Source organism: Paroedura picta, chromosome 5 (genome assembly GCF_049243985.1).
Source record: "Paroedura picta isolate Pp20150507F chromosome 5, Ppicta_v3.0, whole genome shotgun sequence".
Taxonomy (NCBI): domain Eukaryota; kingdom Metazoa; phylum Chordata; class Lepidosauria; order Squamata; family Gekkonidae; genus Paroedura; species Paroedura picta.
In genome coordinates, this window is record NC_135373.1 from 18653649 (window position 1) to 18681595 (window position 27947).

General features: G+C 48.9%; 2 protein-coding genes across 6 annotated transcripts; one reads left to right on the top strand and one right to left on the bottom strand.

The window, feature by feature from the left end:
• Positions 1 to 3028: 3028 nt before the first annotated feature.
• Positions 3029 to 12862, bottom strand: LOC143837206 (interferon-inducible GTPase 5-like). Of its 2 annotated transcripts, XR_013230934.1 has the most exons (4): positions 12726 to 12862; positions 10971 to 11670; positions 3324 to 7043; positions 3029 to 3206 (listed from the first exon to the last, which is right to left on the bottom strand). XR_013230934.1 is itself a non-coding variant. In XM_077336787.1 (3 exons), exons 2-3 carry the CDS (start codon positions 11660 to 11662, stop codon positions 5888 to 5890), a joined length of 1848 nt encoding a protein of 615 aa, XP_077192902.1. In that variant the 5' UTR covers positions 11663 to 11670; positions 12726 to 12862; the 3' UTR covers positions 3029 to 5887. The 2 variants fall into 2 exon arrangements, 1 of the variants encoding a protein (XP_077192902.1); XM_077336787.1 differs by having other exon boundaries at positions 3029 to 7043.
• LOC143837207 (interferon-inducible GTPase 5-like) lies at positions 12761 to 27305 on the top strand. Of its 4 annotated transcripts, none has more exons than XM_077336789.1 (3): positions 12761 to 12905; positions 19915 to 20541; positions 25721 to 27305. In XM_077336789.1, the coding sequence occupies exons 2-3, from the start codon at positions 19949 to 19951 to the stop codon at positions 26922 to 26924; spliced, it is 1797 nt and encodes a 598-aa protein (XP_077192904.1). In that variant the 5' UTR covers positions 12761 to 12905; positions 19915 to 19948; the 3' UTR covers positions 26925 to 27305. The 4 variants fall into 4 exon arrangements, with proteins under 4 accessions (XP_077192904.1, XP_077192907.1, XP_077192905.1 ...); XM_077336792.1 differs by lacking the exon at positions 12761 to 12905 and adding an exon at positions 12936 to 13329; XM_077336790.1 differs by lacking the exon at positions 12761 to 12905 and adding an exon at positions 12936 to 13284.
• Positions 27306 to 27947: the final 642 nt, after the last annotated feature.

Here is a 27947-nt window from a genome sequence, read left to right on the forward strand (position 1 = left end):
CGCCACCCCCCTGCCCAGAAAACATAGGCTGGTCTTTCCTCCAATAAATGTTTCCTCCAGGTCAGACTGACCAGGGATTCTGGTTTTTTTTTGGGGGGGGGGGCATGATCTGGGCATGGAATTGGGGTCACTGTGTGTAGGCAGGTCGTGAAGACCTAAGAATCCTCAGGTCCTCCAGGAGGACTGCTTATTCTGCACTTTTGAGCCACGTCTGGGGTTTCTCGGAACCTGAAGAATGTTTCACGGGTTTCTCGATGGTTAAAAAAGCTGGGAACAGTCAGCATTCAGTATATTGTATATCAGGCTCGGCTTATCGGGGTCCCCAGAAGGGTCCCTCTAGTCCCACTTTCTGCTTCTCATAGCAGCTGCTCAGGTGCTGTTGGGAACAGGTGCCGCTGATCCCTGCACCCACTTCAATCCAATGTTAAGTGTGCGGTCTCCTGAAAAACACTGCCCCATCTGTAGTCATGTAGAAGAAGAAGAAGAATTGATTCTTATATGCCGCTTTTCTCTACCCGAAGGAAATGGCTTACAGTCACCTTCCCTTTCCTCTCCCCACAACAGACACCCTGTGGGGTGGGTGAGGCTGAGAGAGTCCTGATATCACTGCCTGGTCAGAACAGCTTTATCAGTGCCATGACAAGCCCAAGGTCACCCAGCTGGTTGCATGTGGGGGAGTGCAGAATCGAACCCGGCATGCCAAATTAGAAGTCCACATTCCTAACCACTACAACAAACTGGCTCTCAGTTTATAGCAGTGAGTTCCACAAGTGCAATATGTTTTTGCCTATTCTTGAGCCTGATAGACTTCAAGGGGCTAGTTTTAATTCTGATTTAGGGTTTTCTCACATTCCCATGTTCCTCACTCATGTGTTCTTGTTGCGTGGGGGGAAAAGTCTGTTCTGCAGTATGCTGCTCCCTCTTGTGGCCAATTCGGTATCTTAGGTGATGCATTCTACATGGGGTTGGACTAGATGACCCTCAAGATACCTTCAGAGACAGTCTGAGGAAGAGTGCTTGCACTCTAAAGCTCACACCTTGAATAAATCTTTGTTTTTGGTCTTAAAGGTGCTACTGGACTCTGAATTTGTTGTGCTACTTCAGACCAACACGGCTACCTACTTGAATCTATCCTACAGGTAGGATGAACCTGGAGATCCCTCCCAACTCTTTCTGTCTAGTACGGGGGTCGGCAATTGTGGCCTTCCAGTGTCCATGGACTACAATTCCCATGAGACCCCAGGGCTCATGGGAACTGTAGTCCATGGCCAGCTGGAGGGCCACAATTGCTCACTTCTAGTCTAGTTTAGTATATCAGACATAAAACAATTTAAAGTGATGAAATATCAAACTGACCACGAGAGGGAGCCAATGAAAACAAAACCACAAAGAAACGAAAGATAAATTCCCCTTGCTGAAGCTGCACACAAAACATGTAGGGGTTGTTCAATTAGAATCATAGAGTTGGAAGGGACCTCATGGGCCATCTAGTCCAACCCCCTGCACTATGCAGGGCACTCACAACCCTCTGGCTCATCCACTGTAACCTGCCGCCCCCTTGAGCCTTCGCAGAATCAGCCTCTCCGTCAGATGGCTATCTAGCCTCTATTTAAAAATTTCCAAAGATGGAGAACCCACCATCTACTGAGGAAGCCTGTTCAACTGTTAGGAACTTCTTCCGGATGTTTAGATGGAATTTCTTTTGAATTAATTTCATCCCATTCGTTCTGGTCTGTCCCTCGGGCAAGAGAGAACAATTCTGCTCCATCCTCCATAAGGCACCCTCGAAGATGGTTATCAGATCCCCTCTCAGTCATCTCCTCTGAATGCTGGCAGAGGCTCATGAAAACTGTAGTCCATGGGCATCTGGAGGGCTGCAGTTTGACTACCCCTGGTTTAAATATACTACTACTAGGCAGAGGTTTAAAATCTAAGATTACAAATTCTTCTCAGCCTGCCAGAAAGATATAAAACACTTTCAACCACTATTGTCACATCCTTTTAGTTAACTACACTGATTACTTTTAGTTCTTATATTGTCTAAAAGTTTTCAAGCTTCATCAGGCTTGATGATCTCTGCGTTCTGTTCTGGGAATGTATAAACTTGTACTTGAATTATTCTCTTCTCCATCCTGCTATATATATTTGTAAATGTCACCCTCTCTCCATCCAAAGAAGTTTCTTTATTTTAGCTTCCCCATCGACTAATGTAGGGCTTTCCTTGTCGAGGTTAGAGTGGTTATATAGAACGGTGGTCCCCAACCACCGGGCCACGGCCCTGTGTCGGGCCGCAAAGGCGCTGGCACCGGGCCTTGGCTCACCCCGCAGTAAGAAACTTCCCAGGCCGCAAGCTTGCAGCCCGGCATGCTTCTTACTGGGGGAGGGGGGGAGAGGGAATCAGGGCCACGCATGCGCGCATGCCGAAAACGTGCACGCGCGGCACTTTCGCACATGTGCGTTTTCGGCCGCACATGCGCATTGCAATCTTCCTCCCTGCTGCCGCCGGTCCCCAGCCTGAAAAAGGTTGGGGACCACTGATTTAGAAGCCTAGACACATTAGAGCAGTGGTTCTCAATCTGGAGGTTGGGACCCCTTTGGGGGCCCAACAACACTTTCACAGGGTCATGGCAGGGCAAGCAGCTTGGCCGGGGGGGGAGGGGGTGCCATCCACACAACAGCCTTGCGGTGTAGATCAAGATAGAGTGTTTGTCTGTCTGGAGCTGTGGAAAAGAGCGAGATCGGCATGGTGGGGCAAGAGGCAGAACAGAACTGAGAAACCTCAGGGAAACAAACAATTTATATGCAATCCCGAACAATGGATCTTCACGCCATTGGTCAGTTTCGGTTTGATTTCTGTGAAAGAACCCTTGCATAGTTTTATGGTTGGGGGTCACCACAACTTGAGGACCTGTATTAAAGGGCTGCTGCATTAGGAAGGTCGAGAACCACCACCTTAGAACATAACCCTGCAATGTTTACAACAGCTAGTTCCCATGTGGCGCGAAAGAGAAGTCACATCACCCAATCGTGGTATGTAAACGGTAAGTTTATGTAATGTTTACAAACCCCAAGACTAAAGTGCGTTTGGCGGCAATGAAAAAATAAACACAGCATGTTAAGCCGAGATGAGACTCTCCCCCCTTCTCCATCCATGTTTCTCCCCCGTTTTACATTGCTCCTTGCTGCTTATACCAGGGGTAGTCAACCTGTGGTCCTCCAGATGTTCATGGACTACAATTCCCACGAACCCCTGCCAGCGTTCGCTGGCAGGGGTTCATGGGAATTGTAGTCCACGAACATCTGGAGGACCACAGGTTGACTACCCCTGGCTCATACGACAGAGAACTCTCGGGTAGCACAGATCACCATTCAGGTGTGGCATCGCTGCCAACCTGCGGAAAACTGCCCCGTTGATCCCTGCATCAGTGCTCCCGACAGGGGGTCTCCTCAGCTGACAGCTGTTGTGGTTCCCCCTCAGAGGGAGCTGCCTACAAAGCTAATCATCTGGAAGTGCGGGGAAGAAAAAGGCATGCAGGCGGCAGCTGCTGAGAGTGCTAACTGTAATTAACTAACAAGCCAAAGCCCAGGAACGACTCTCTCTTGCATCCCCAAACTACATCAGCTGCAGGTCTCCTCTCTTCTTTAGCGATGCGTTGAAGAACTTGAGGGCTACGAGCATTCCCATCCGGGCGCTGATGGAGTGGCCCGTTGGGGGCATTTCTCCCCGTGCCCAGGCTCGCACCAGAGAGAAGAGGACAAGCAATGTCACATCTGGATTATACTGCTCCTGTTCCAGTGGTGGCTTTCAGGCATATCATTTTTATTTAGGTCTGCCCCCACGGCTTCTGCTCCGGTAGGGTCTCGGACAGCTGAACGTTTCCTCGTGGGATTCGTGCACAAAACCCGATTGCTGTGAGCAGTCTTAGTGGGGGACAGACGCACCAGGTCGTGGTTACCTCCCACTGGTCTTGCAAGCTGGGCAGAGGCAATACAGACTCCCTTGTAAAAACCTCAGGATGTGCCACTGTTAGCATGCAAGATAAATCAGAGGGCTCACCCTGGCTTCTAAAGACGTTCAAGTGTGACTGTAATATTCCAACCTAGCTTGATGTTTGACCGTCTTTAGAGAATGTTTGTGCGCAACCTTTCCTGCAGCTTTGACGGACATGGTAAGATTTAAGCTGTCAACATTTTTGTATTTAATCCTTTATATTACGAGACAAGACGATGGTGCAGCTCCTCATTTTTACATTCTTTATCTTCTAGACAAAAACCTTTGAGTCCTGCGAGATCAAGATCGACAAAAACAATATTGACTAGAAATGGTTTGAGAATAAAGACTCGAGGAGTCGTTCCCTAGCTGACAACCTGTTTTGTTTGCATTGCAGCAGGATCTATCGGATTACACTAGTCAAATGTCTTATCTATATTTTATATTTTTCGCCTGGCATGGACTCATTTTTCCACTTCACTTATTTCCATCGGCTTCTCCAAAGGTCAGAATGTCATTTGCAACGGCCCAAACTTTCTGTAAATTAAGTGCGCGTTTTTCTGTCATTGTAGGCGGTGACCCAAAGATGACCCAGCCAGTTCTGTGGGTATGAGAAGGATCCGGGCACCTGTGAACACCCATCTACCATGCTGAAAAGCAAGCTGAGATTTACTTTTTTAACGAAAAGATCCAACTAAGACAATTGCCAAAAGGAGATTATACACGTGTGCGTGCTCTGCTCTCTCTCACTGGTCAAACCGTCGATGCGAAGCTTTGGTGCTTCCCGGAACGAACGCTTTGTCTTCCAGCACGGAAGAAAACTTTCCCTGCCTCCGTTGTTTTGTTTTTGAGTGAAACCAGAACCACCCTGCAAACAGGAAGCCACAACTATGCGAAATATTCATGAGTGAGACAACAGAAAACACAAACGGACTTTCCCGCACCCTTTTCTCCCAGCAAGGGTTAGAACGTGCAGAATTTCCGTCTGCTGGGCTGAACAAAATTGCTGGCAGGAAGAGCTTGTGCGACTGTGTACCTCCTAAAACAATACTGAGCCGCTCTTGTGTGCGCGCATGGTTTGGGCTGCACATTGACTCTAAATGGCATCCATCGCCAGATAATTAGCCGGCCAAGCCCCTCCCTCAAGCAGATTAAGGTCAGTGTTCAATGGGAGGTTTCCTTAGAAGCAGTGCTTCAGATTGCAGCCCTGGGGTTGGTGCTCACAAACAGCAGAACAAATGGCGCTAGGAGGTGTGTCATTTCAGAATGCTGTGATGGAGGTAGCACACAGGTCTGATTGTATACCGCAGGGCCAAGGAGGTGGCTTCCAGCCTGGCTTTCTCACTGCACTCTTGTTCTGTACGTGAAGGCGACTTTTTTTTTAATACAGAGGAGCGTTCACGTGAGCCCCCATTAGAAGGACGAAGTGATACAGCCCAGACACGTTTTGGGAAGTGACTTAACCTCTCTTTCTTCATCCAAGTTCTGTTCTGCCAACATGGGAGTTGGGATCTAAGCATCCCTTTTTACGCTTTTCAGAGTCGAGACCGCTGTAGTGTATAAACAATTTTGGCCTTTAAAATCCCATTTTTTGATCAAGAGGTTGGGTCCGCTGTATCCATTCCACCAGCCGAGGAGCTTTCCTCCAGCGGAAAGAGATCCGATGGAAGAGATCCTTTCAAGCTGGACCTTGCCTTCCACCAGAGAAAAACTTCCGCTAGTGGATCAGATCTGTGTGATCCAGCCCGTTGTGTGGCATTGTGCTTGGAACCATGGATCTTGCCTCATCCAAACTGTTCCAAAAATGGTTCCATTCCAGTTTTCAAACCACAGCTGTCATTAAGGTAGAGGGCTGCTACTTCACCTCCCCCCCTGCCCCCAAATTCCTGCTCAGCTCTACTCTTCCGCAAGCGCGGCGTTTAGCACCCGCTCCGCATCCCCCGTCAACTCCACCACGACTTGCTTCAACATCCCATAAGTGGACTCAAAGGAGATCTTGGGTTCCAGGGAGGTCCCACGGCCCACGTACGGCACGTAGCTCCACGCCCAGCTGGCCAGTGAGACTGGCTTGGTGGTAAGACTCAGCAGATATTGGGAGTCCAGTGGCTTAGTGAAGGTGCTCCGGATTTGCCCCTGAAGCAGCTTGAGGGGTTTGCTAGTGACCTGTGCGGTGACCTCCAAGGACTTTTTGTCCAGGCCAAGGTCTATGCAGAAACTGGTGATGTTGGTCATGAGGTTCTTGGTCACTTCCAGGTTCGGCTTCTCCACACAGTACAGGCAGATCTGCAGGGCCTTCACCCACACGTCCTTCATCAGCACATTGGACTTCCGCCTTACCAGTCGGGACAGGACCGTCGGTACGGCTCTCCTCAGAGCTTTCCTCTTCAGGTCATCGGCGTCACGGCCCAGGGCTTCCTGGAGAAGGGGCAGATCGTAGGCTTTGGGCCCGAGGCTGGAGACCAGGAAGACTTGTGGGGAGAGGATGCCGTCCTTCTTCAGTGCCTCCACGCATCTCTCCCGCACCTGCTGTTGAAGCTCTTCTTCAGGGATGGGCTGGGTCTCCATGTCAACATCTATCTTGCTTCTTACGAAGAAAGTCTCCTTCCCGGCTGCAGCAATGGCCCTGGCCAAGCAGCTGTGGGCATGTTTGTAGCGCTCAGAGGCCACCAGGAGAAAGAAGTCGTAGCGGCTGAGGGCCAGATGCCTCACGTCCTCCTCCTTCACGCCAACTCCTGGCAGATCCCAGAGGTACAGGCAGGGGACCAAAGGAAGTGGGTAGACGGCGGCTTTCCTCGTTGTCCCTGTCACCCCAGTGGGGGCTGCACCCGACTCTCCAGCAGCCAGGCCTCTCAGGGCGTTGACTAGCGAGGACTTCCCGCAGCCGGCTTCTCCGATCACGGCAACATCCAGACGGATCTCAGAGGGCTCCCTCAAGGCACTGAAGATCACGGCTGGGACTTCCCTCAAGCTGCCGTTCTGGCAGATGTTATACAGCTCTTCGATCTTCTTTGAGCTCATGGCTTTCAAGTCTTCCAGATCCCCGTCGTGACTTCTAGGGAGAGAAAATGGAGAAGGGGAGTAACAAAGAGCTTAACGCAACCTTTCTCATTTTTTGACCATTGAGAAACCTCCTGAAACGTTCTTCAGGCTTTGAGAAACCCCAGAATCATGCAGTGATGTGTGATCATGCAGAATATGGTTGGGAATTGCAGCTGTGGACACACCCACCCACGGCCCCTCCCCTTCCAGGCCCATCACTGGATATTTTGGGAGGAGAGGCAAGTCATATATGGTCATATCACCCGATAAATGGTTAACAAATCTGGGAGAAGTTCCTGACAGAGTGGTTCCTCAGTGGAACAGGCTTCCTCGGGAGGTGGTGGGTTCTCCTTCCTTGGAAGTTTTTCAGCACAGGCTAGAAAGTCACCCCACAAAAATGCTGATTCTATTAATTTAGGCAGATTGCAGGTGGCCGGGCAGAAGGGATTGTGTCAGTGCTTGGCTCCTGTGGCCCTTTCTTGCATGCCCAGGGAAATGCCAATGGCCACTTTGGGGTCAGAAGGCAAATTTCTTCCAACCCAGACTAGCCAATGATTCTGGTTGATTTTTTTTTTTGGGGGGGGGGGGACATCTGGCCATGGAATTGGGATCACTGTGGGTGAGCAGGTAGTTGTGAATTTCCTACATTCTGCAGGGCGTTGGACTAGATGACCTTGGAGTTCACTTCCAACTCTATGATTCTATGATTGTGTGAAAATTTAAAAGTATATACAAAATTAATTAACCTCCTCCACATTTAGGAACCTCCCAGGGCCATCAGGAAACGCTGATTGAGAAAGCCTGGCTTAACATCTCTTCAAGCTTTAGCCCAAGGCCAGAAACCAATGAAGTCTGACACTAGGTAAAGTACATTCCAAAGTCAGAGTGCCTCCATGAAGAAGTCCCTTCCTTGTTCAACTACACACTTCACTTCTAACAAAGGGGAATCTGAGAAAGGGCCTCTGATAAAGACGTTAATTCTCAATGAAATTTGGGAGAGGGGCTGGAAGAGCCTCTGCTTGGCCATGCAGATGGTCCCAGGTTCAGTCCCTGGTATCACCCGTTCACAGGATCAGGTCATGACTAATTCACCTCTAGACTGGACTTCTACAACTTGCTCTATGCAGGCCTGCCCTTAACCCGGAAACTACAGCTGGTCCAGAATGCTGCGGCCAGGGTTCTCACAGCAACACCACGGAGGTCCCACATTCAGCCCATTCTCCAACAACTGCACTGGTTACCAGTCGAATTCCGGATCAGACTTAAGGTTCTGGTAATCACCTTTAAGGCCATATGTGGTCTGGGTCCAGTGTACCTGAGAGACTGCTTTTCTGACTACACTTTACGTTCCGCCAAATCCAACTGCCCGGTGATCCCTGGCCCCAGGGAAGCTCGCTTGACCTCAACCAGGGCCAGAGCTTTCTCCATGCTAGCCCCCACCTGGTGGAACGAGCTCCCAGAGGAGATCAGGGTCCTAACAGAACTAGAACAATTCCATAGGCCTTGGAAAAGGGAGCTCCTCTGCCAGGCATCTGGTTGAGGTTGACCAGAATCCAACATTTCCCATGAAATTAACACCCTAAAAGGACTAATCATGGGTCCATCTACATGTTGCAGTTAAGAATTTACTATTCACACTGTTATTATTGTTCTATTGTTATGGTTACCAATTTCCTCTGTATTGTTCCTGTTCTTTGTTCCATGTGAACTGCCTTGAGCCTAAGGGGAGGGCGGCATACAGATGTGACAAACAAATACATTTACTGGATTTCTATCCCGTCACTCCTGGCAGCAGCTCACAACCATAAAGCCAGCAGTTCCAATAAAATGTCAATTTACGTCAACAAGAAAAGCATTAGTTGCTATATCGACCTCTCCTCTTTCGAATTGGTAGTTAGGCTAACAGAATGGAGCCAGGTGAGGGGGGGTAAGTGGAGTGTTACCTGTAGCTCAATCTGGGCTGCTGAAATTGACACCTTGGGTGTAATTGGACTGCTTGTTCTCTTGGAAAGATCTGAACCCGCCTTTTCTAAACTGGGGCGTATTAGTATGCCATTAGGGTGTGTGTGGAACAACTGGGGAACATATTGATCTGAATGTTTCTAACAAATCAGTTTGAGCAAGAAGTATCATGTACTCTAGTGCAGGGGTCATCAACCCCCGGGCTGCGGCCTGGTGCCGGGCCGCAAAGGCCACGGTACCGGGCTGCCAGCAGCCGTGCCTGCCCCCCCCCCCCCGCCTACAGCAAGAAGGGAAGAGGCAGGTGCAGCCGGCGGTGACGCAAAAGCGCAGGTGCTGCGCATGCTCGTTAGCGCCCCCTGGTGGCGGAAATGCGCACGAGCAGCAATTGTGTGCATGCACGTTAGCGCCACCTGGTGGCAAAAACGCACATGTGCGGCAATTGCGCGTGCGCGTTTTCGCAGCACCCGGCCGTCGGCTCTCTCCTCACTCCGGAGGCGGTCCCTAACCTGAGAAAGGCTGGGGACTGCTACTCTAGTGTACTTTAGCGATAAACCACCTTTGCTGCTAGGCCAAGCTCGGTTCATTGAGGAGCTGAGGGGGGCGTGACATAAGACATCATGTGTTAATCTTTTTAGGGAGAAGCCACAGCTCAGTAGCAGAGCCTCACCTTGGCATGCAGAATGTCCCAGGTTCAATCCCTGGAATCCTCAGTTCAAAGGACCAAGAAGCAGATGACGTGAAAGATGTCAGTCTGATATCCTAGAGCAGCTGCCAGTCTGAGAATACTGGCCTTGATGGATCACTGGTCAGATGCTGTTTAAGATGGCTGTCAGTCCCCCTATTGGCTCCATGTAATCCTGGGGCGGGCAAACTGTGGCCCTCCAGATGTCCATGGACTACAATTCCCATGAGCCCCTGCCAGCATGGGAATTGTAGTTCATGGACATCAGGAAGGCCAGTTTGCCCACACTTGATGTAATCAGAATGTTCAGAAATCAGTTGCTAAATCTTGAGTTGCTTTCACTTTGGGGATGAAACAGATTTTCTTTGGGAAAGGCTTTTGGCACAATCAGGTTTGGGCTGAAACCGATATATATTCTGACCATATGTTTGTACTTTCAGCCCTGGCCCTTGCCTGGTGGAACAAGCTCCCGGAAGAGCTAGGGGCCGTAACGGAAGTCACACAGTTCTGCAGGGCCTGCAAGAAGGAGCTTTTCTGCTAGGCATTTCGTTGAGGCCAGGCCAAGGAGATCTTGGGTCCCTCCTCCAATACTCGGGAAAAATGGTACCTGGGGAGGGGAGCAGACTAGGTGTCAGGGTGGTGGCTGTGCTGGTTTTAGTATTGGATGTCATGGTAATTTTTTAACATCGTGTTTTATATCTGTTGTTAGTCGTCGTGAGTTGGCTTGACCAGGAGCGGTCACCTATAAATCTCATAGATAAATAGATAGATTAAATCAATAGATACTCTGTCTTTAGTCATGATTGTGTGCTGTGATGGGTTACCCACATTTGGTCTCCTAGACTAATAAAAGCTCCTTATGGATATTCTAAGAGCCTCTTGTGGCGCAGAGTGGTAAGGCAGTGACATGCTGTCTGAGGTTGGGAATTCGATCCCAGCAGCCAGTTCAAGGTTGACTCAGCCTTCCATCCTTCTGAGGTCGGTAAAATGAGGACCCAGCTTGCTGGGGGGTAAATGGTAATGACTGGGGAAGGGAATGGCAAACCACCCTGTATTGAGTCTGCCATGAAAACCCTAGAGGGCGTCACCCCAAGGGTCAGACATGACCCGGTGCTTGCACAGGGGATACCTTTATCTTTACCTTTATGGATATTCTGCCAAGAACTGCCTAAGGTTGCTTTCAATATCGTTCTGTGGGGTGGTGACATATATATGTTCAGGTTAGTTTTGGTATAATTGGTGCCATACTCATCAAAATCCCAGACACCTCAGTACCCTCGGCCTGTCCTTCCTCACCTCTTCAAGCTAAGCACCTCTCCTTCCAAGCTGTCCTCAAAGCGGCTGAACTCGTATTTCTCCGTCTCCAGCCCTGACACCAGGAAGACCCTCTTGGCGTCCATCTGGTTCTTGGCCAACATCTCCATCAGCTCCTTCCGGATGAGCCCCAGTTGCTCACTGGGGTTGTATCTGAAGCGGAGCCGCCTCTCAGCTGTGTGCAGATCCAAATCCACTTTGGTGCGCGCGAGGAAGAAGGTCTTTCCCTTCTGCTTGAAGGCCTTCAGGACCTGCAGGTGGGTCTCTCCCAGGCTCCCACTCACCACCACCACGAAGCAGCTGTACTTGCTCAGGTCGCCCAAGCGCTTGAGGTACGCGGCCGGCTTCTCAGATGCTTCAAAACCGGGGAGATCGCACAGGGTGAGGTTGGGGTAGGTTGGGTGGATGTGCTCCACGAGCTGCTTGGTGGGCTCCGGAGTCTTCCGGAAGTAAGCCCAGGGATTGTTCACCCTGCGAGGCTGATCCAACAGTGCCTGGATCAGCGTGCTCACCCCTGTCCCGCGCCCACCCAAGACGCCCACCTTAATCTTGAGGGTGTTAACGCAATCCACCAGTTCCTGGATTTGGGAGGCAGCACCCTTGGCATTCTGGGCCTCATACTGGGCCTTGAGGCTTCTCAGCTGCTCTTCGTCGAACCAAGAAGAACTGGCCATGATGGAAACTGCAAGGTGAATGAAGAAAGAGCATATTATGAGGTGCAGAGGATTTGGGGGGGGGGGAAGGGAAGGGAGAGAGATCCCACCTTAGGGAGCCCCAGATCGTTGTTTATCAGCTCTCCCCTATTTTGCTGCCTGCTTTCCTGTTCATCTTCCTATATCACTGAGAGAGGAATTCGCACTATGCGTACTTGACCTGTTGGATTCCCGCCTGATGGTCTGCTAAAAAGCAGAATCGGGTAAACCACCTCTTCTGCAGTCAAGAGAGGTGGGTTCTTTGGTTTAAACATCCGGAAGGAAGGCTAAGTCAAACCTGCAGTCTCAAAGACAGCAAAACCCCATTTCTGCTTGATCTGGTTCCATTTCTGGAAACTGCATGACAGAGAGCCTCGGTTGCTAGTCCTTCCGGTCAACCTTGGAAGCCAGTGTGTATCCTAGATACAGTCATAGACAAAGACACTGGGGGACCCAGGTTCAAATCCCCAGTTCTACCAAGGTAACCTTGGGCCAGTCACAAACTCTCCCCCTGGCCTACCCTGCAGGGTTATTGCTGCAGGCGGAGAACTGGAGAAAGGGGGGAGAACGACCTTCTGAGCTGCTTGAGTCGCAACCGGCGAGAAAAGGGGGCCAGAAAGGAGCTGTCAACACTGGCAGCCCACTTCCCAACAGAGCCCAAAGGCCAGGGGACGCCTAAAGGGAAGAGAGAGGGAAAAAAGAAAAAGGCGAGTGGGGATTTTACAATTCGCCTTTTGCGCAGAAGTGAAACCACCCACGCCAAAAAACCCGAAAAGAATCGGGCTATTTCCTAAAAAGGATCCCCTTTGCCTCTCCCCACCAGCAAATCTGAGAACCCAGCAGCCCGCCCACCCCCTTCTCCCAAAGGACCCCGGCTCTGCCGCCCCTTTCCCAGCCAGCCCCGCCGTCGGCCGGCCTTCTGAGCGTTGCCAAGGCCGGGCCGGGAGGTTCCTGGAGAGCCGGGGAGGGCCAGATTCGGGCAGAGGCGTGCTCCTCCCCCCATCCCATCCCCTTTCCCGAGAGGCTGGAGAGTTCCAGCCCCTACCTTGGCCGGCCGGCCGAGCGCTGCGCCGCGGATCCCCCTTGCCTGCCTGCCTGCCTGGGGCGGCGCGCCAGAGACGCTCTCCGAGCGGCGCCGGGAAACAGAAACCTACGGAGGCAGAAGGACGCCGCTCCTCCCCTTCCTCCGGAGCCGCCGCCTCCTGACGTCTCCGCGCGCCGGACGGTAAGCCGGGGCCGACGGGTGGGTAGGTGGGTCGGGGGTCTCTGCGCCCTGGAGCGGCGCCCGCCCGTGCGCCCTGGCCCGAAGAGCCGCCTAGCCAGTCGCCTCCGCCGGTCTCTCCACCTGCGTAGGGGCCAGAATTGCCATTGGCACCTGCAAATGCGGGGAGGGGGCGAGAGACGAAATTGCGCCGGCCTTGGACCGCGGCTGTCTGTTGCTTAGGATCAGCCATGGACGCTGGGCTTTGCTTGCCCTTTCTGTTGAGGCTGCCCACGGATGGCCCTAACGTACAAAACACCCCCGCAGAGAGAGATCTAGCCTGGTGATTGATGGGCAGGGAGGATGAATCTGGAGGCTGCTGTTGTTTCCATGCTGCCCAATGGTTAATTATTATTATTTTTTATCGTGTTGTATGTATACTGCTAAGGTTTGTATACTGCTAATGTTTATGTAACACGTTGGTTCTAATCCACAGTTCATTTTAATGGTATTATGTACACTGCCCTCCGTCCGTCCATCCATCCATCCTCTGTCTGTCATCTGTCTTATTCTATTCTATTCTATTCTATTCTATTCTATTCTATTCTATTCTATTCTATTCTATTCTATTCTCTCTCCCAAAAGCTCAAGGCGCAAACAGGAACAACACAAATAACTCCATTTATAATAATACAATAATAGCTATAACATTATGAACAATAGAACATTGGGGAGAACAATAAATCAACGCTTACTGATGGCCCAGTGGGTGGGCGAGTCTGCGGTGATGGTTATAGGAGGGCGACTGGGGGGGCCAATTGGAAGTGGTGGCTCTGGTCAACCTCAACCACATGCCTGGCGGAGGAGCTCCCTTTTGCAGGCCCTTTGGAACTGTTTGGGTTCTGTCAGGGCCCTGATCTCCTCTGGGAGCTTGTTCCATCAGGTGGGGGCCAGGATGGAGAAAGCTCTGGCCCTGGTTGAAGTCAAGTGGGCTTCCTTGGGGCCAGGGACCACCAGGAAGTTGGAACTGGTGGAGCATAAGGCTGTTTCAGGGGTGTAGGCCGAGAGGCGATCCCTTAGGTACACTGGGCCCAGACCACGTATGGCCTTAAAGGGGATAACCAGAACCTTAAGGCAGGGAGGTATAGAAATTTAACAACAATATCATGCTGCCCTTCTAAACGGATTAAGTTTGCCAGCTCAAGGTTGGATCATTTCTGGAGATTTGGGAATGGAAACAAAGGAGGAGATGAGGTTTGGGGGAAGCCTTAGCTTGGTATAATGCCATAGAGCAGGAGTGGCCAGACTGTGGCACTTCAGATGTCCATGGACTACAATTCCAATGAGTCCCTATCAGCACTGGCAGGGGCTCATGGGAATTGTAGTCCATGGACATCTGGAGGGCCGCAGTTTGACTACCCCTGTGTTAGGAGATTAGTTCCCCTGTCCTATTTTGGGAATGTATATGCCATACCTTCACCCAAGGGCCCCCATGCCATGACCATGCAGATTAAAATACAGAATCGTTCAGTTTATTACAGCCATCTAGCTAGTTTGTCTAGGAAGCCAGTAAAATTTGTTCACCACAGTATAATGAAGACTGGAAATAGTTTCAAGAAATTATAATCCGATCACCCTTCATAAACAGAGGGGGAAAGAATAACCCTGAAAATAAATAGGACTAAACCTTTGAACAGTTTAAGAAAGAAAATTGTTTAAAAACAGCTTAACAAATTGTGAATCACCTGACTGGAGAATAAAATTAATAGAAAATTTAATACAATTAATAGAAAAAACTTAAATTTGTTTAAATTCATTTAAGATTTTGTATTTTTTTTAATGTTGTTTAATTGTTGTTGCACAGAATTTTGCAGCCGTTTTAGCACGTTGGAGGTTATTCCCAGAGAGAAATTTCTGAATCAAAAATAGATTCCTCCAGAAGAGGAACAATAAACCTTTGGCAGACAGGTTTAAAGATAACTTGATCTGTTCTTTCATTCTCCCCTGACTTGCAGGGACAAAGTCTCTCTCCCTAGGTGTCTTAAATTTACCTTTTAACACCGCAGATGGCAAAGTGGGACAAAGACCCTAGGGATTCCCAGGAGGAAGAGATAAGCAGCAGGCGTTGGAATACACCTGGAAACAGGAGATGCAGAAAACTCAGGGGATCTTGAGAGATCCATTTGTCTCTCATTGTCCAGAATTCTCTGGCTAATGGCTTGCTTAGCATGATTGAACCCTTTGGATTTAAAGTACTCCCAGAGAATTAAGGGAAGCCAGCCTGTAGGGTTGAGAGAAGAAAACTCTAGCTTTTACCTTCAACATGCCGCTCTCCAGCTTTACCAATGAATTCGAAACAGATTTAGGGACTTGGAAGGCTGCTAGGAGAAATTTAGCCTGCACCAATTCCAAGAGTGCTAGGCAGGAAATTTGAGGTTCAAGAAAAGGCCCATAGAGCAATCGAGGTAAGGTTTTTGCCAAGTAGACCCTAAGAGCAGCAAGTAGTTCTGAGAATTTTGACTATGTTAAAAGCAGATCTCAGTTTAGCCATGTAGGAGCTGTGGGCCGTCTTGGAGCCTGACGCTTGAAGGACCATGCCAAAATACCTAAATCGGTTGACCTGCTCAATCTTAAATGTCCACTAGTACTCCAGTTTCTACATTTTGGATGTATACCAGGGGTAGTCAAACTGCGGCCCTCCAGATGTCCATGGACTACAATTCCCAGCGAATGCTGGCAGGGGCTCCTGGGAATTGTAGTCCATGGACATCTGGAGGGCCGCAGTTTGACTACCCCTGATGTAGACCAAAGGACATGGCTTTCGTCTTTTGGTAATTTATTTCTGATCTTCCTTTCTTGCAAAATTCAGCAAATCTGGCAAGAATTTTCCTTAGTCCAACAGGGGTTCTAGAAATTAGGCCAGCCAATGCTGCATAAAATAATCTTTTCATTAAAAACACTGTCCCTCCTTCCCTCCCATCCTGGCAGGACAGCACCCAGTGGAAACTAGACATCAAAGGCTTGGGTGAAGCATGTTTTCACCAGGTGCTAAAAAACATGACACAGTCATTTGCAATTCTTCATAGGTGAAACAGCCTCTCCAAAGCTCCCACTGAAACAGAGGCAGTGATACATTTGTGGGGAGGTTAATTGTCGCCCCCCCCCCCCCCGGTACAATTTACCTTCCCACTGCCTGTTAGCCCCAGAAAGGGAAATGTGCTTGCATTTACTAGTTTCTGAGCAGCAAAGGGGTAGGGAGAGATAAACCACATCTGCTGGCTCACGCTGTGGTACCAGTTTGAACTGTGGCCACGTGCAGAAACACAAACAGGCAGAGATCCAAGGCAAAAGGCCCGCTTTGCAAGCCAAGGTGAACTGTTCTTAAGAATAAGGGCTTCTTGGGTAATGCTGTCTGAAGAAGTGTATGTGCACATGAAAGTTTATACCCAGAATAAAATCTTGTTGGTCTTAAAGACTCTACTGCAGGATTTCTCAACCATTTTGTTGACAGCCCTGGAAGGCTCTCCCGAATGGGTGAGAATTAATTTTTAATATATTTTAAATATCTGTTAAACATTTATTGGGTGATATTTATTTATTGATTTGATTTATTGCCTGCCACTCCCATACGATGGCTCGTGGTGGGTTACAATGTCCTTATTAAAAATCCCATTAAAACCCCCATGAAAGGGACAGATTGATACAATACAAAATACACAATATAAAAAATAAAATATGGCCATATATGATCGTGTTGACATGCCCCCGCATCCCAAAATAGGGGTGGGAAGGGGAGGGGCTATGCTTTCCAAGCATATTCTGCCCCTCTGTGGTTTTTTGAAGCCTGGGCCTATTCTGCACACAAAAGATAATGCAGTTTCAATGCACTTTAGAAGTAGATTTTCCTGTTCTGCACAGGAAAATCCAGCTGCCAAAGCACATTGAAAGTGCGTTATCCAGTGTGTGCAGAATGGGCCCTGGAGGATGTTTCAGGGGTTTCTCAGAGATAAAAAAGGTGAGGCAGTCTGTTCTGTTGCTTCAGACCAAGATGGCGTCCCACCTGAAACTGTTAGGAAAGACCGATAAATGCTTGAGAGAGAGCTCCAAGGGAATAATATTCACGCCAGTTTCGGCTGTTATTAGAATTCTGCGTGGTTGGCAGGAGCAGCCCTGACCTTGGAGGAGTTACTTTCTGCTGAGGCCTCTGGTAGGAAGTTGGAGTTCATTGTCATTTGTCAAGAAGGCCCACACAACAGAAGCATTCCCGATTACCCAAAGTTCTTCCTGTTTGCCTCGCCGTTAGCCGAACAATTTAATCTCCGAAAAGCTCTTGTACCTGTCATTGTGTGGTAGCCAATCTTGCTGAATTATGGGCTCCTGTTTTGCTGATTTGTTGTGTCAGAGCTTTTCAATTATGCCTCCTTAGCAGCCATTTAACATGGCGCAGCGATATTAATCCTGGGCCCTTCTGCGGGCACAGCTTAATTTAGATTTCCCACAGAATTGAAGGTGGTCTTTTAACTCACATCCAGTGTGCATTCTGTACCTGTGCTCTGCACAGATTTTCTTTCTCAGGTTGTTTTCTCATCCGAATCGCGGAGTTTAGCTCTGCATACTAATGAGAAAAAATGGATTGCCGAGGTTTTTCCCTTAACTTTCCCCCCTTTTGTGCTCTTGGTTGGTCTCTGCTCATTGGTCAGTTTGAAGGAGGGGGGGGGGGCTTTTGGAATTGTCTTAAAGCTTATTTCACTTCCAGGTTTCCATTTTAATTTTAAAACAGGGCTTGGTAAGCCAGGGCTTCATAGCAGCTAGAAATTCCATCGTGGCACCTAAGTAAGTTCGACAGTCATTTATTATAGTAAATGCCTCTTGCTCTAGTCCAGGGGTAGTCAAACTGCAGCCCTCCAGATGTCCATGGACTACAGTTCCCAGGAGCCCCTGCCAGCGAATGCTGGCAGGGGCTCCTGGAAATTGTAGTCCATGGACATCTGGAGGGCCGCAGTTTGACTACCCCTGCTCTAGTCAGTAGAAATACAATGCATTATTAGGTGAGAGGTAGAGGTTAGCTCTCTCTCTCTCTCTCTCTCTCTCTCTCTCCCTCTCTCTCTCCCTCTCTCTCTCCCTCTCTCTCTCCCTCTCCCTCCCTCCCTCTCTCTCCCTCCCTCCCTCCCTCCCTCCCTCCCTCTCTCTCTCCCTCTCTCCCTCTCTCTCTCTCTCTCTCTCTCTCTCTCCCTCTCTCTCTCTCTCACAGTCGACCTATGGTGACCTTGTAGGGCAAGGGTGGCCAAACTGGCACTCCAGATGTCCATGGACTACAATTCCCATGAGCCCTTGCCAGCACTTAGTTTGGATACCCCTGCTTGTAGGGTTTTCAAGACAGGGGATGTTCAGAGTATTGGCCTATGCAAGAACTGTTGTGTGCATGATTGAACCTGCATAGTGCAGGGGGTTGGACTAGTTGACCCAGGAGGTCCCTTCCAACTCTATGATTCTATGAACAGAAAATGAACAATATCCTACAGGGAGCATCGGAGGAGATGTTCATGTAGCTAATTTAGATGAGGAACTTCCTGGTATTTTTCAAATAATCTCCTCCTCATTGGGAGACTTGTTGCTCCTTTGAGCATACTTCCTTCCTGCTTGTCTCCAGAACCGACAAAATAAGGACAACAGAACACTATAAGGTAGTTTGAAATCTCTCTCTTCTCATCCTATCCAAAATTTGTTCCTTTTCTTAATAAAACTATATTCTTCCTCTAAGCAGCTTGGTGCTTCGCCCGCTTTGTATCTTGAAACTCTGCCAACAAAGAGGTGGCTTGCTTTCCCCTTCCTCTGTTTTGTGACCCTGGGCTTCCTTGCTTGTTCCATCCAAGGACTAACCAAGTTTAACGCTGTTTAGCTTCTGAGATCCGAGGATAATGGGCACTACACTTTCATTTACACGCTCGAGAACCTTTTATGCATACTCTTGACCGAAGAATGGTACACTCCTTCTATCTGGGATGGTCGTCCTCTTCCACCAAGCGCGCAGCTTCGGGAGGGATGCACATGGAGCGGTGAGGGAGGTAGAGGACACCCGCCTAGCCAGCCAGATCAGCCGAATCAACCCTGGCGATCAATGGGGTGACAGATGTCGCAGCCAGATCACCCTTACATCCAACCTTTTATGTGTGTGTGTGAAGTTCTCTCCGACTTATGGTGACCCTATGATTTAATGGCCTCCAAAATGTCACTTCGTCATGCATTCCTTGATGGAGTCAATGCATCTCACGTTGGATCTTCTTTCCCTGTGGCCTTCAGCTTTTCATAACAAGATTGTCATTTCCATTGACTCTTGTCTTCACATGACATGACCAAAGTACAATAGCCTTAGTTCAGTCATTTTAGCTTCTGCAGAGAGTTCCGGTTTGATTGGATCTAAACCCCATGGGTTTGTCTTTTTGGTGGTCCTCAGTATCGGCAAAACCCGCCCCCAACGCCACTTGCGATAACTTTTTAAACTAACAAGAAACGATGTTTAGAATTTTGTGGTCGCCATAGTTACAACCTGTGGTCATGAAAATATAAAACCCGGAAGGCTGAAAAATAAATCTGGGTCCTGAATCATTCTTGAAGACAATGAAAATGAAGTCAAGGTTTGTTTATAAAGATTAACAGTGCTGAGAGAGCCACTGAGTGATTTATTGGAAGGCCCTGCCTCCATCAAGGGCGTATGCTTTCCTTCCTTTTTGATCCCTTTGCTCTTTGTTTAGTCTGATGCCTGGAGGAGACAGTGTGGCGCTTTGTTTGCTGTAGCTGGGTGTGTGTGTGTGCGGTGGATATGTCTCATCTTCAGTAGCAAGCGGAGATCTTAGTAGAACTTATTAGAGCAGCGTGCTTGTGACTGGAGGCTAGCTAGTTCCGTTTTGGCAGCCGGCGTGATAGAAATTTGGCATAGAATGTAATCTGACAAAGTTCATGACGCTTGATGCTAAACTCTGGGCAAAAACATCCGTTCCTGCTTCATGTTTTTCTTTCTCTGATGTTTCCACAGCATCCTTTGAGGAAACCCTTTTCCTGCGCCCAGAATGCCTCTCGGGACGCCTCCAAGCTCCACCCCCGGTTCCCCCGAGCAGGGGGATGTCTCCGTGGTTCTTGTGGGCAAGCCCGGGGTGGGCAAGTCCGCCTTCCTGAACGCTGTGCGAGGGATGACAGAAGGAGATGTTGGAGCTGCACCCGTGGGGGCCCCACCTAAATCGGGGTCTCCTGTCATGTACCCCGATCCCTCCCACCCCAACTTACTGATTTGGGAGTTGGAACTGGAGGGCGAAGGACAAGCGGAGCGATGGCTGGGCGAGGCAGACGTGTTTGTCATGGTGACGGACGGCAAGTTTGATGAGGTCCACGCCCACCTTGCAAGGGAGGTCCAAGTGGCTGGGAAGACTGTCTATTTTGCTCGCACCAAGGCTGACCTGGAGGTGCACACCCTCAAGCGGCTGATGGGCGAACGCTATGACCGGTCGGAGGTGCTCAAGGCTCTGCGGGGGGTCTGCGCCGAATCGCTGGGGGGCCACCACCTCAGGGAGCCCTTTGTGTTCCTGATCTCGGCCTTTGAGCCCGAAGCGCTGGACTGCCCCCAATTGCGACAAGCCCTGCTGAAAGATGTACAAATGTATGAGAGGTCAGTAAAAAGGCTGGGTTGCCACCAGAACATCCTGGAGGGCATTGTGGGGCCTGCTTTTGGAGAAAACAGGATGGGACTGTGATAAGGAGAAGGGGAACTGGGGTTCGTATCTGCATGGTTCTAGTTACGGGCGTGTGGCCTTAAGGGATTAGAAGAAGAAGAAGGGTTGGTTCTTATATGCCACTTTTCTCTACCCAAAGGAGTCTCAGAGCGGCTTACCTTTCCTTCCCTTTCCTCTCTCCACAACAGATAACCTATTGGGTAGGTGAGGCTGAGAGAGCCCTGATATTCCTGCTTGGTCACAACAGCTTTATCAGTGCTGTGGCGAGCCCAAGGTCACCCAGCTAGCTGCATGTGGGGGAGTGCAGAATCAAACCCGATTAGACGTCCAAACTCCTAACTACTACACCAAACCGGTTCAGATAAGCAAAACCACACAGAAGAGTTAGCCTTCTTCCTACGTGGCTTTTATTTTTAATTTGTTAAATTTGTTTTTTAATTTATTGACCGCCACTCCTGGGCCACGCTGGCTTGTGGCGATTTGCAGTAAAACCTGATACAAACACCAATAAAATTACAATCTCTAAGCAGCATAATCCAATCTGTTCCCTCCCCACTTCACCAGTCCACTCCCAGTACACACTGCCCACCAACCTCAGGGTGAGGCATCTCCTGCCCTAGATGGTCAGGGCATCTAGAGGGCCTCTGGAGAAGGGGCTGTCCTGTGCCTGACCATAGGGTCCCAGCACTGGGTTGAGAAATTCCTGGCGATTTGGCAGGAGACGTTAATTTTTTTTTATGGCATTCATAGTCTGCCTTTCCCACTTGGACTCAGGTCAGATAACACAGAGTGAGACAATACAATCAGCAGGATAGGGCATTCAGTAAACAATACAGTAGGTTTAAGGTTGTAAAACGAATCAGAAATCTAAAAAGGGAACTGAAGCAAAGCATAGACACGTTTTATGACACATTAGATTAGATGACACAAAAAATACAGCAGGATGCTAATTTCAGTGAGCTAAACACAGTTAGACTACAGTCCTAAGGTGTATCTAAGTAACCTTGTGAATCGTTCCGTAGAGCGTAACTCGATTGCCTTTAAAGAAAAGCTTATGTCTGGGGAAGGTGAGGTTTGGGGAGGGACATCAGAGGGGTATGAGCCCACCCTCCAAAGTTGCCGTTTTTCTCCATGCGGACTGTTCTCTGTTGAATGGAGATCAGATGCAATTTCTGGAGATCTCCAAGCTATACCTGGATGCTGGCAACCGTAGCAGATCTTCATGTTTAAAAATTGCTAAGAGGTGGGGGGAAGTCTATTCATGAACCTTCCTGCAACTTTAGAAAAGAGGAAAAGTCCAGTAGCACCTTAAAGGTGAACAAAATTTGTGGCAGGGTATGAGGTTTCATGAGTCATTGCTCCATTCTTTAGATACGATAAAATCAGAGCCCAGTAGGATCTTTAAGACCAAAAATGATTTGGTCTTCAAGGTGCTACTGGGCTCTGATTTTATTGTGCTACTTCAGACCAACATGGCTACCCATTTGAATCTATTCTTTAGATACAGCTAGAGTGGAGTGCTTTCAGATGGCAAATGACAGTAGCAGGTGTGATATGTAGACAGGTGGTCGGCCTAGAGAAATCAACATTGGGATGGGACAGGAAACCTACGTCCTGTATGAGTCCAGGTGGCTGGATTGTCTTGAGCATCATTACTTGCAATTCATTTTGAGCCTGAGGTGGGTCAAAGTGCATCCTCCCAAGGTAAACAGTGTTTACTGCAAAAGAGCTACTCAGGGATGATGCTCACATTGCAGCCACTTGGGCTGATCCGGATCAACAACATTTTTACATGGTTATTGCAACACGACGTCACCTGAAAAGTATTCCCCTTGGAGATTGCTCAGAGCTGTCTGACTGTGGCAGCTAAAAGTGTAGAAATGTCAAAGTCCACTTTCCTCAAGCCATCGGATTAGTTCCTGCAAAGTCCTTCCCATACGTCTTCTGCCAACATTAGAAGACTTCTTTCAACAAAGAAGGACTTCTATTGGAGAAATCCCTTTCTCCCTCAGGAAAAGTCATTCTCCAGTGGAGAATGTCTTTCTCTCATCATATTAATAACTGTGAGGGAACAGGCCCATTTTTGCTTTGCAAGCCCTGTTTCCCCCTTGCCCACGCCCTTTTACAGCTGGTTTTCAACTCCAGGAGGGCCACAAAAAGGTCTCTGGGTAACTCACTGCTGCCACCTGGTCATTGTACAGGGCTGCCTGCTGGGAGGACCAGGACTCCAGTTTCCCCTTCCACTTCTGAAGCCTCACCTCTGTGTCCTCCATGGCCCAGCATGTGAGCACCGTGGGGACGATTTACTGCAGGGAATACCTTCCTTCCGTCCAGGGGAGTAACTGCTTGCCTAACTTCCTCCCCTGACCCTGTGTCTTTCTCTTGCACTGACTCATAGAATCATAGAATCGTAGAGTTGGAAAGGGACCTCATGGGTCATCTAGTCCAACCCCCTGCACTACGTAGGACACTCACATCCCTATTGCTCATCTACTGTAACCTGCCACCCCCTTGAGCCTTTGAGCGTTTCCAAGACGGGGGAGCTCAAGGTAGTCAGAGAGCCGCTGCAAGCTTCTTAATAAAGGATGTATTACGAGAACAAGGTTGATCAGCATATCTTTAACATAGCACACAGTTAAGTAAAAGAGTCAAAAGAAATTGGGTGAGAAATAATCCTTCTGTCCCTCTACTAAAACATATCCATAGAATAGGCCCCTTTGCTTAAGGGGTTCCAGGTTCTTATGGCATGGTCAGCTTACTTGGCAGCCACACAGTCCAAGATGGATGCTCACCTCTTCTACTCAGAGCAACCACCTACTTCAGTGGTCAGCAGGCGAAAGAGCCCCACTTCCTGTGGTCAGCAGCAGATATACCTCTCTGTCCGCTATCACCTGGATTACCCCCAGGTCCTGCGGAAAACAAGAATTTCCAGCCCCATCCACAGAAAACTCCTTTGTTTCCCAGGGAAATACAGGAAGAAGAAATCTCCCCCACCCTTCCAGGTACCTGCTTCTTGTCTAGACCAATTAGCATTTGAGAGGAGGTGAGCACAGAGGGAAAAAACCCTGGCAATTTTACTACAATTACAATTTGTTGTTCTTTCAATCACAAGAAAAGAGCTTATATCTCAGATAGCAATTGTTAACAAATAATAGTTAATAACAAATGCCAGTTGATTCAGTTAAGCCACTTGACCCAAATAGACACAACAATCCATCCAGATAGACACAATATTTAAATCAAGAAATCTACAGAAGGTATTCAGTGTTGACTCCAAGTTTGACTTTAAATTTGCAATTTAAAAAATGATCCTGTAGGTGGCGATGTTGGTCTTTCCAATTTCCGATTTTTCTGAACTGGATGCCACGTAGGAATCATAGAATCATAGAGTTGGAAGGTACCTCCAGGGTCATCTAGTCCCAACCCCCTACAGAATGCAGGAAATTCACAACTACCTGCCCATGCACAATGACCCGAATTCCACAGCCAGATGATGCCCCTCAACACCCCCCCCCCCCCCGGTAAATCCCTAGGCAGGAAATTCACCTCCTGGTCATAAAGTGGTGATCGGCATTTTCCTGGCCATGCAAGGAAGGGCCACAAGAGCCAAGCATGGACACAATCCCTTCTGCCCAGCCATTTACAATCTGCCTAAACTCACAGAACCAGCATTTCTGTCTGATGGCTCGCTAGCCTCTGCTTAAAAACTTCCAAGGAAGGAGAGCCCACCACCTCCTCTGGAAGCCGGGAAATGTGTTGGGATCTTGCCAAATTCAACTGATGCAATTCACAATGCAGTAGGCCAGTCTTTCTCAGCCTTCTTACCATTCAGGTCTTTCAGATCAGCATTCATGACCTGGGCAGAGTCTGCACTTACTTTGTTTATTCCATTGTCAATCCTGTTGAATTCAGATTGCTTTGAACTCGGGTCTTCCTCTCCCCCCCTCCTCCCCATTGAAACAGGAAAGTCTTCTGCATGTGGTTAGGGTAGTTCAGAAGGTGGTGGTGGGGGAGCCAAGCCTCTTTCTTTCTTTTCTTGAAGGGGGGGGGGAGAGGAGCCAGGCAGGGAGCCTCTTTCTTTTCTTGGAGGGGAGGGGGAGAGGATCGAAAAAGGCAGAGGAGGGAGAAAAAATCCAGGACCGACAGAAGTTGAGAGAAATTAGGGGCTTCTCCTTTAAGGCAGGCTTATCACATGACCACCTGTAGCCAATCACGGGTCCTCTACCACGGAGGGGAGCCCAGATTCAAAACAGCCTTTAAATATTGAGGCTTAAAAGCACTCTAAGATATTGCACAATAAAGGTAGGGTCACTCCGGATCAATCCTTCTTGCTGTAGAAGGAAAATTTAAATCGCCCAAAATCCAAACGGAAATCGCATTCTGTGTAGAGGGCAGGGACTGAATCGATATGGGGTTGGAATAAAAGCTCCGTGCAGTTTACACCCTGGTCTTTTTATTTGGAGATTCTGCGGATTGAACCTAGGATCTTCTGCATGCTAATCAGATGCTCTTCTGTTAAGCCATGGCCCCTTTGCCCAGTTCCAATTTATTATCACGGTCCTCAGTCAACATATTCACAATCATCACAATCTGGTATTTAAAACAGAAAGGGAAAAATAAACCTCATTAAATTTGTCTTTATGATATGTTGAAAACAGAAAAGAAATGTGAGATTTAAATTTTCATCCCATCTCAATCTCAGGGTGCAATTTTTTGGGCACAAAATCTGGTTACTAGACATGTCATCTGATGGTGGTCCCTTTGTCTAAAGTTGCCAGGGCTCTTGTGCTACAAATCAATCATATTAGATGGGCTAGATGTGGGCTCTCAAATATGGGCAAACCCCAATGCTGCTTTGTGGATTGTCCAAGTTTGTACATGGTGGATATATATCTCATTTTGCTGTCATTTTTAAAATATCTATATTATTTGGTTAAATTTGAGTCATCAGACACACATCACTGAATGTAGCCATGTGATAACTACCTTGGCCTCCAGTCATAGAATCATAGAGTTGGAAGGGGCCATACAGGCCATCTAGTCCAACCACCTGCTCAACGCAGGATCAGCCCAAAGTATCCTAAAGCAGTCCATTCATGTCTTTTCCCCCCACAGGGTCCTGAAACCTGCCCGCCTAGGCTTTGAACTGATTACCGAAAAGGAGATTGCAGAGATCCAGGAGGCTTATGAGCTGGGAGGACTTTCTGAGGTGGTGACACGTATCCAGTGCAGCCTGGAGGCCATCTGGAACGCACAGCTTGACATCGCCATCACTGGAGAGTCTGGTGCCGGCAAATCTACATTTGTCAATGCCTTGAGGGGCTTGAATGATGACAATGAAGGGGCGGCTGCGACCGGTGTGACCGAGACCACAACCCAACCCACACCCTACTCCCACCCTAGTTACCCCAACGTCATCCTGTGGGACCTCCCAGGCATTGGCACCCCCAACTTTCAAGCAGATCACTACTTGGAAGCCGTAGAGTTCTCTCACTATGATTTCTTCATCATCCTTGCCTCAGAGAGGTTCAAGGAGAACCACATCCGTTTGGCCAAGGCCATTGTAGGAGCAGGCAAGAGGTTTTACTTTGTGCGCACCAAGGTGGACAACGATCTGGAGTCCATGGCGAGGAGGAAGAATCCGCCCACCAAAGAGGAGGTCTTGGAGGTGATCAGGAATGACTGCCACGAGAAGCTTGCCAAGGCTGGGCTTGGAGATACCAAGGTCTTCCTGCTCAGTAGCTTTGAGATCGACAAGTTTGACTTCCAGGCCTTTGAGGAGACTTTGGAGCAAGAGCTGCCGAGCCACAAACGCCATGCTTTCCTGTTGTCCCTGCCCAACGTCTCCTTGGGCATCATTGAGAAGAAGAGACAGCTCCTTCACCAGGAGGTTTGGAAGGTCGCCTTGGTCTCCTGCTTGGTGGCCGCTGTCCCCTTGCCGGGCTTGGCCTTCACCTGTGACGTCTCCATCTTGCTGAGGAAGCTCACCACCTACCGCCAGGACTTCGGCCTAGATGCAGCATCCCTGACGCGGCTGTCGGAGCGCTCGGGGAAACCTTTGGAGGTTCTACGGGCTGAAGTACATAGCATCCTAGGCCGCACCATCAGCAGGGATGTGGTGGTAGGGTTGTTGGGGAGGGCCGCCAGCACGGGCCTGATGGTGGCTGATTTCCTTCTCCACCGTATCCCAATTTACGGAGCCCTGGCTGCTGGGGGTATTTCCTTCCACTCTACGTACTCCATGTTGAGTCATTGCTTGGAAGAGCTTGCGAGTGATTCGCAGAGGGTCCTCATGAAAGCCTTTGACAGCGACGTCTGAGGCTGCTAGATTAAGCCGCTCCTCCTCAGCAGGGGTAGTCAACCTGTGGTCCTCCAGATGTTCATGTACTACAATTCCCATGAGCTCCTGCCAGCAAACGTTGGCAGGGGCTCATGGGAATTGTAGTACATGAACATCTGGAGGACCACAGGTTGACTACCCCTGCTCCTCAGGACTCTTTGCAACTGTTCAACTTAGCTTTATCTCAGCTGACCTGCATGTCACCGCTTCAGGAGTCCAAAATGAATCCGTACCGTTGCTGCAGGACATTACGTAACTGAATGCTTCTTTTATTTATTTTATTTTTTCCACCTGCATGCTGCCCTTTTCTGGGGGCTCAGCAATAATAAATAAGTATAACAATAAAAACAATTAAAACAACATATACATCCTAAATTGGGTCAATATAAAATTAAAATCTCTCAATCTCAGAAGGGCTGCCTCCTGTCTAGAGCAGGCTTTCTCAACCAGAGTTTCTTGATGACCCTGGAAGGGTTTCCTGAATGGTTGGGAGTTATTTATTATTCTTACATATATTAACAATTTGTCGGGTGCTAAACACTTGTCGGGTGCTATGACATCTATGAAGCAGAAGAAGACGAAGACAAGAAGACGAAGAAGAAGAGTTGGTTCTTATATGCCACTTTTCTCTACCAGAAGGAGTCTCAAAGCGGCTTACAGTCGCCTTCCCTTCCTCTCCCCACAACAGACACCCTGTGAGGCAGGTGAGGCTGAGAGAGCCCTGATATTACTGAAGAAGAAGAGTTGGTTCTTATATGCCACTTTTCTCTACCCGAAGGAGTCACAAAGCGGCTTACATTCGCCTTCCCTTCCTCTCCCCACAACAGACACCCTGTGAGGCAGGTGAGGCTGAGAGAGCCCTGAGATTACTGAAGAAGAAGAGTTGGTTCTTATATGCCGCTTTTCTCTACCCGAAGGAGGCTCAAAGTGGCTTACAGTTGTCTTTCCTCTCCCCACAACAGACACCCTGTGGGGTGGGTGAGGCTGAGAGAGCCCTGATAT

Coding starts and splice junctions, on each gene's coding strand:
- LOC143837206 (XM_077336787.1), bottom strand. CDS start 11,662: ATGGCCAGTTCTTCTTGGTTCGACGAAGAGCAGCTGAGAAGCCTCAAG. Junction 7,044..10,970: donor GAGGTGCTTAGCTTGAAGAG/GTGAGGAAGGAC, acceptor TTCTCTCCCTAG/AAGTCACGACGGGGATCTGG.
- LOC143837207 (XM_077336789.1), top strand. CDS start 19,949: ATGCCTCTCGGGACGCCTCCAAGCTCCACCCCCGGTTCCCCCGAGCAG. Junction 20,542..25,720: donor GATGTACAAATGTATGAGAG/GTCAGTAAAAAG, acceptor TTCCCCCCACAG/GGTCCTGAAACCTGCCCGCC.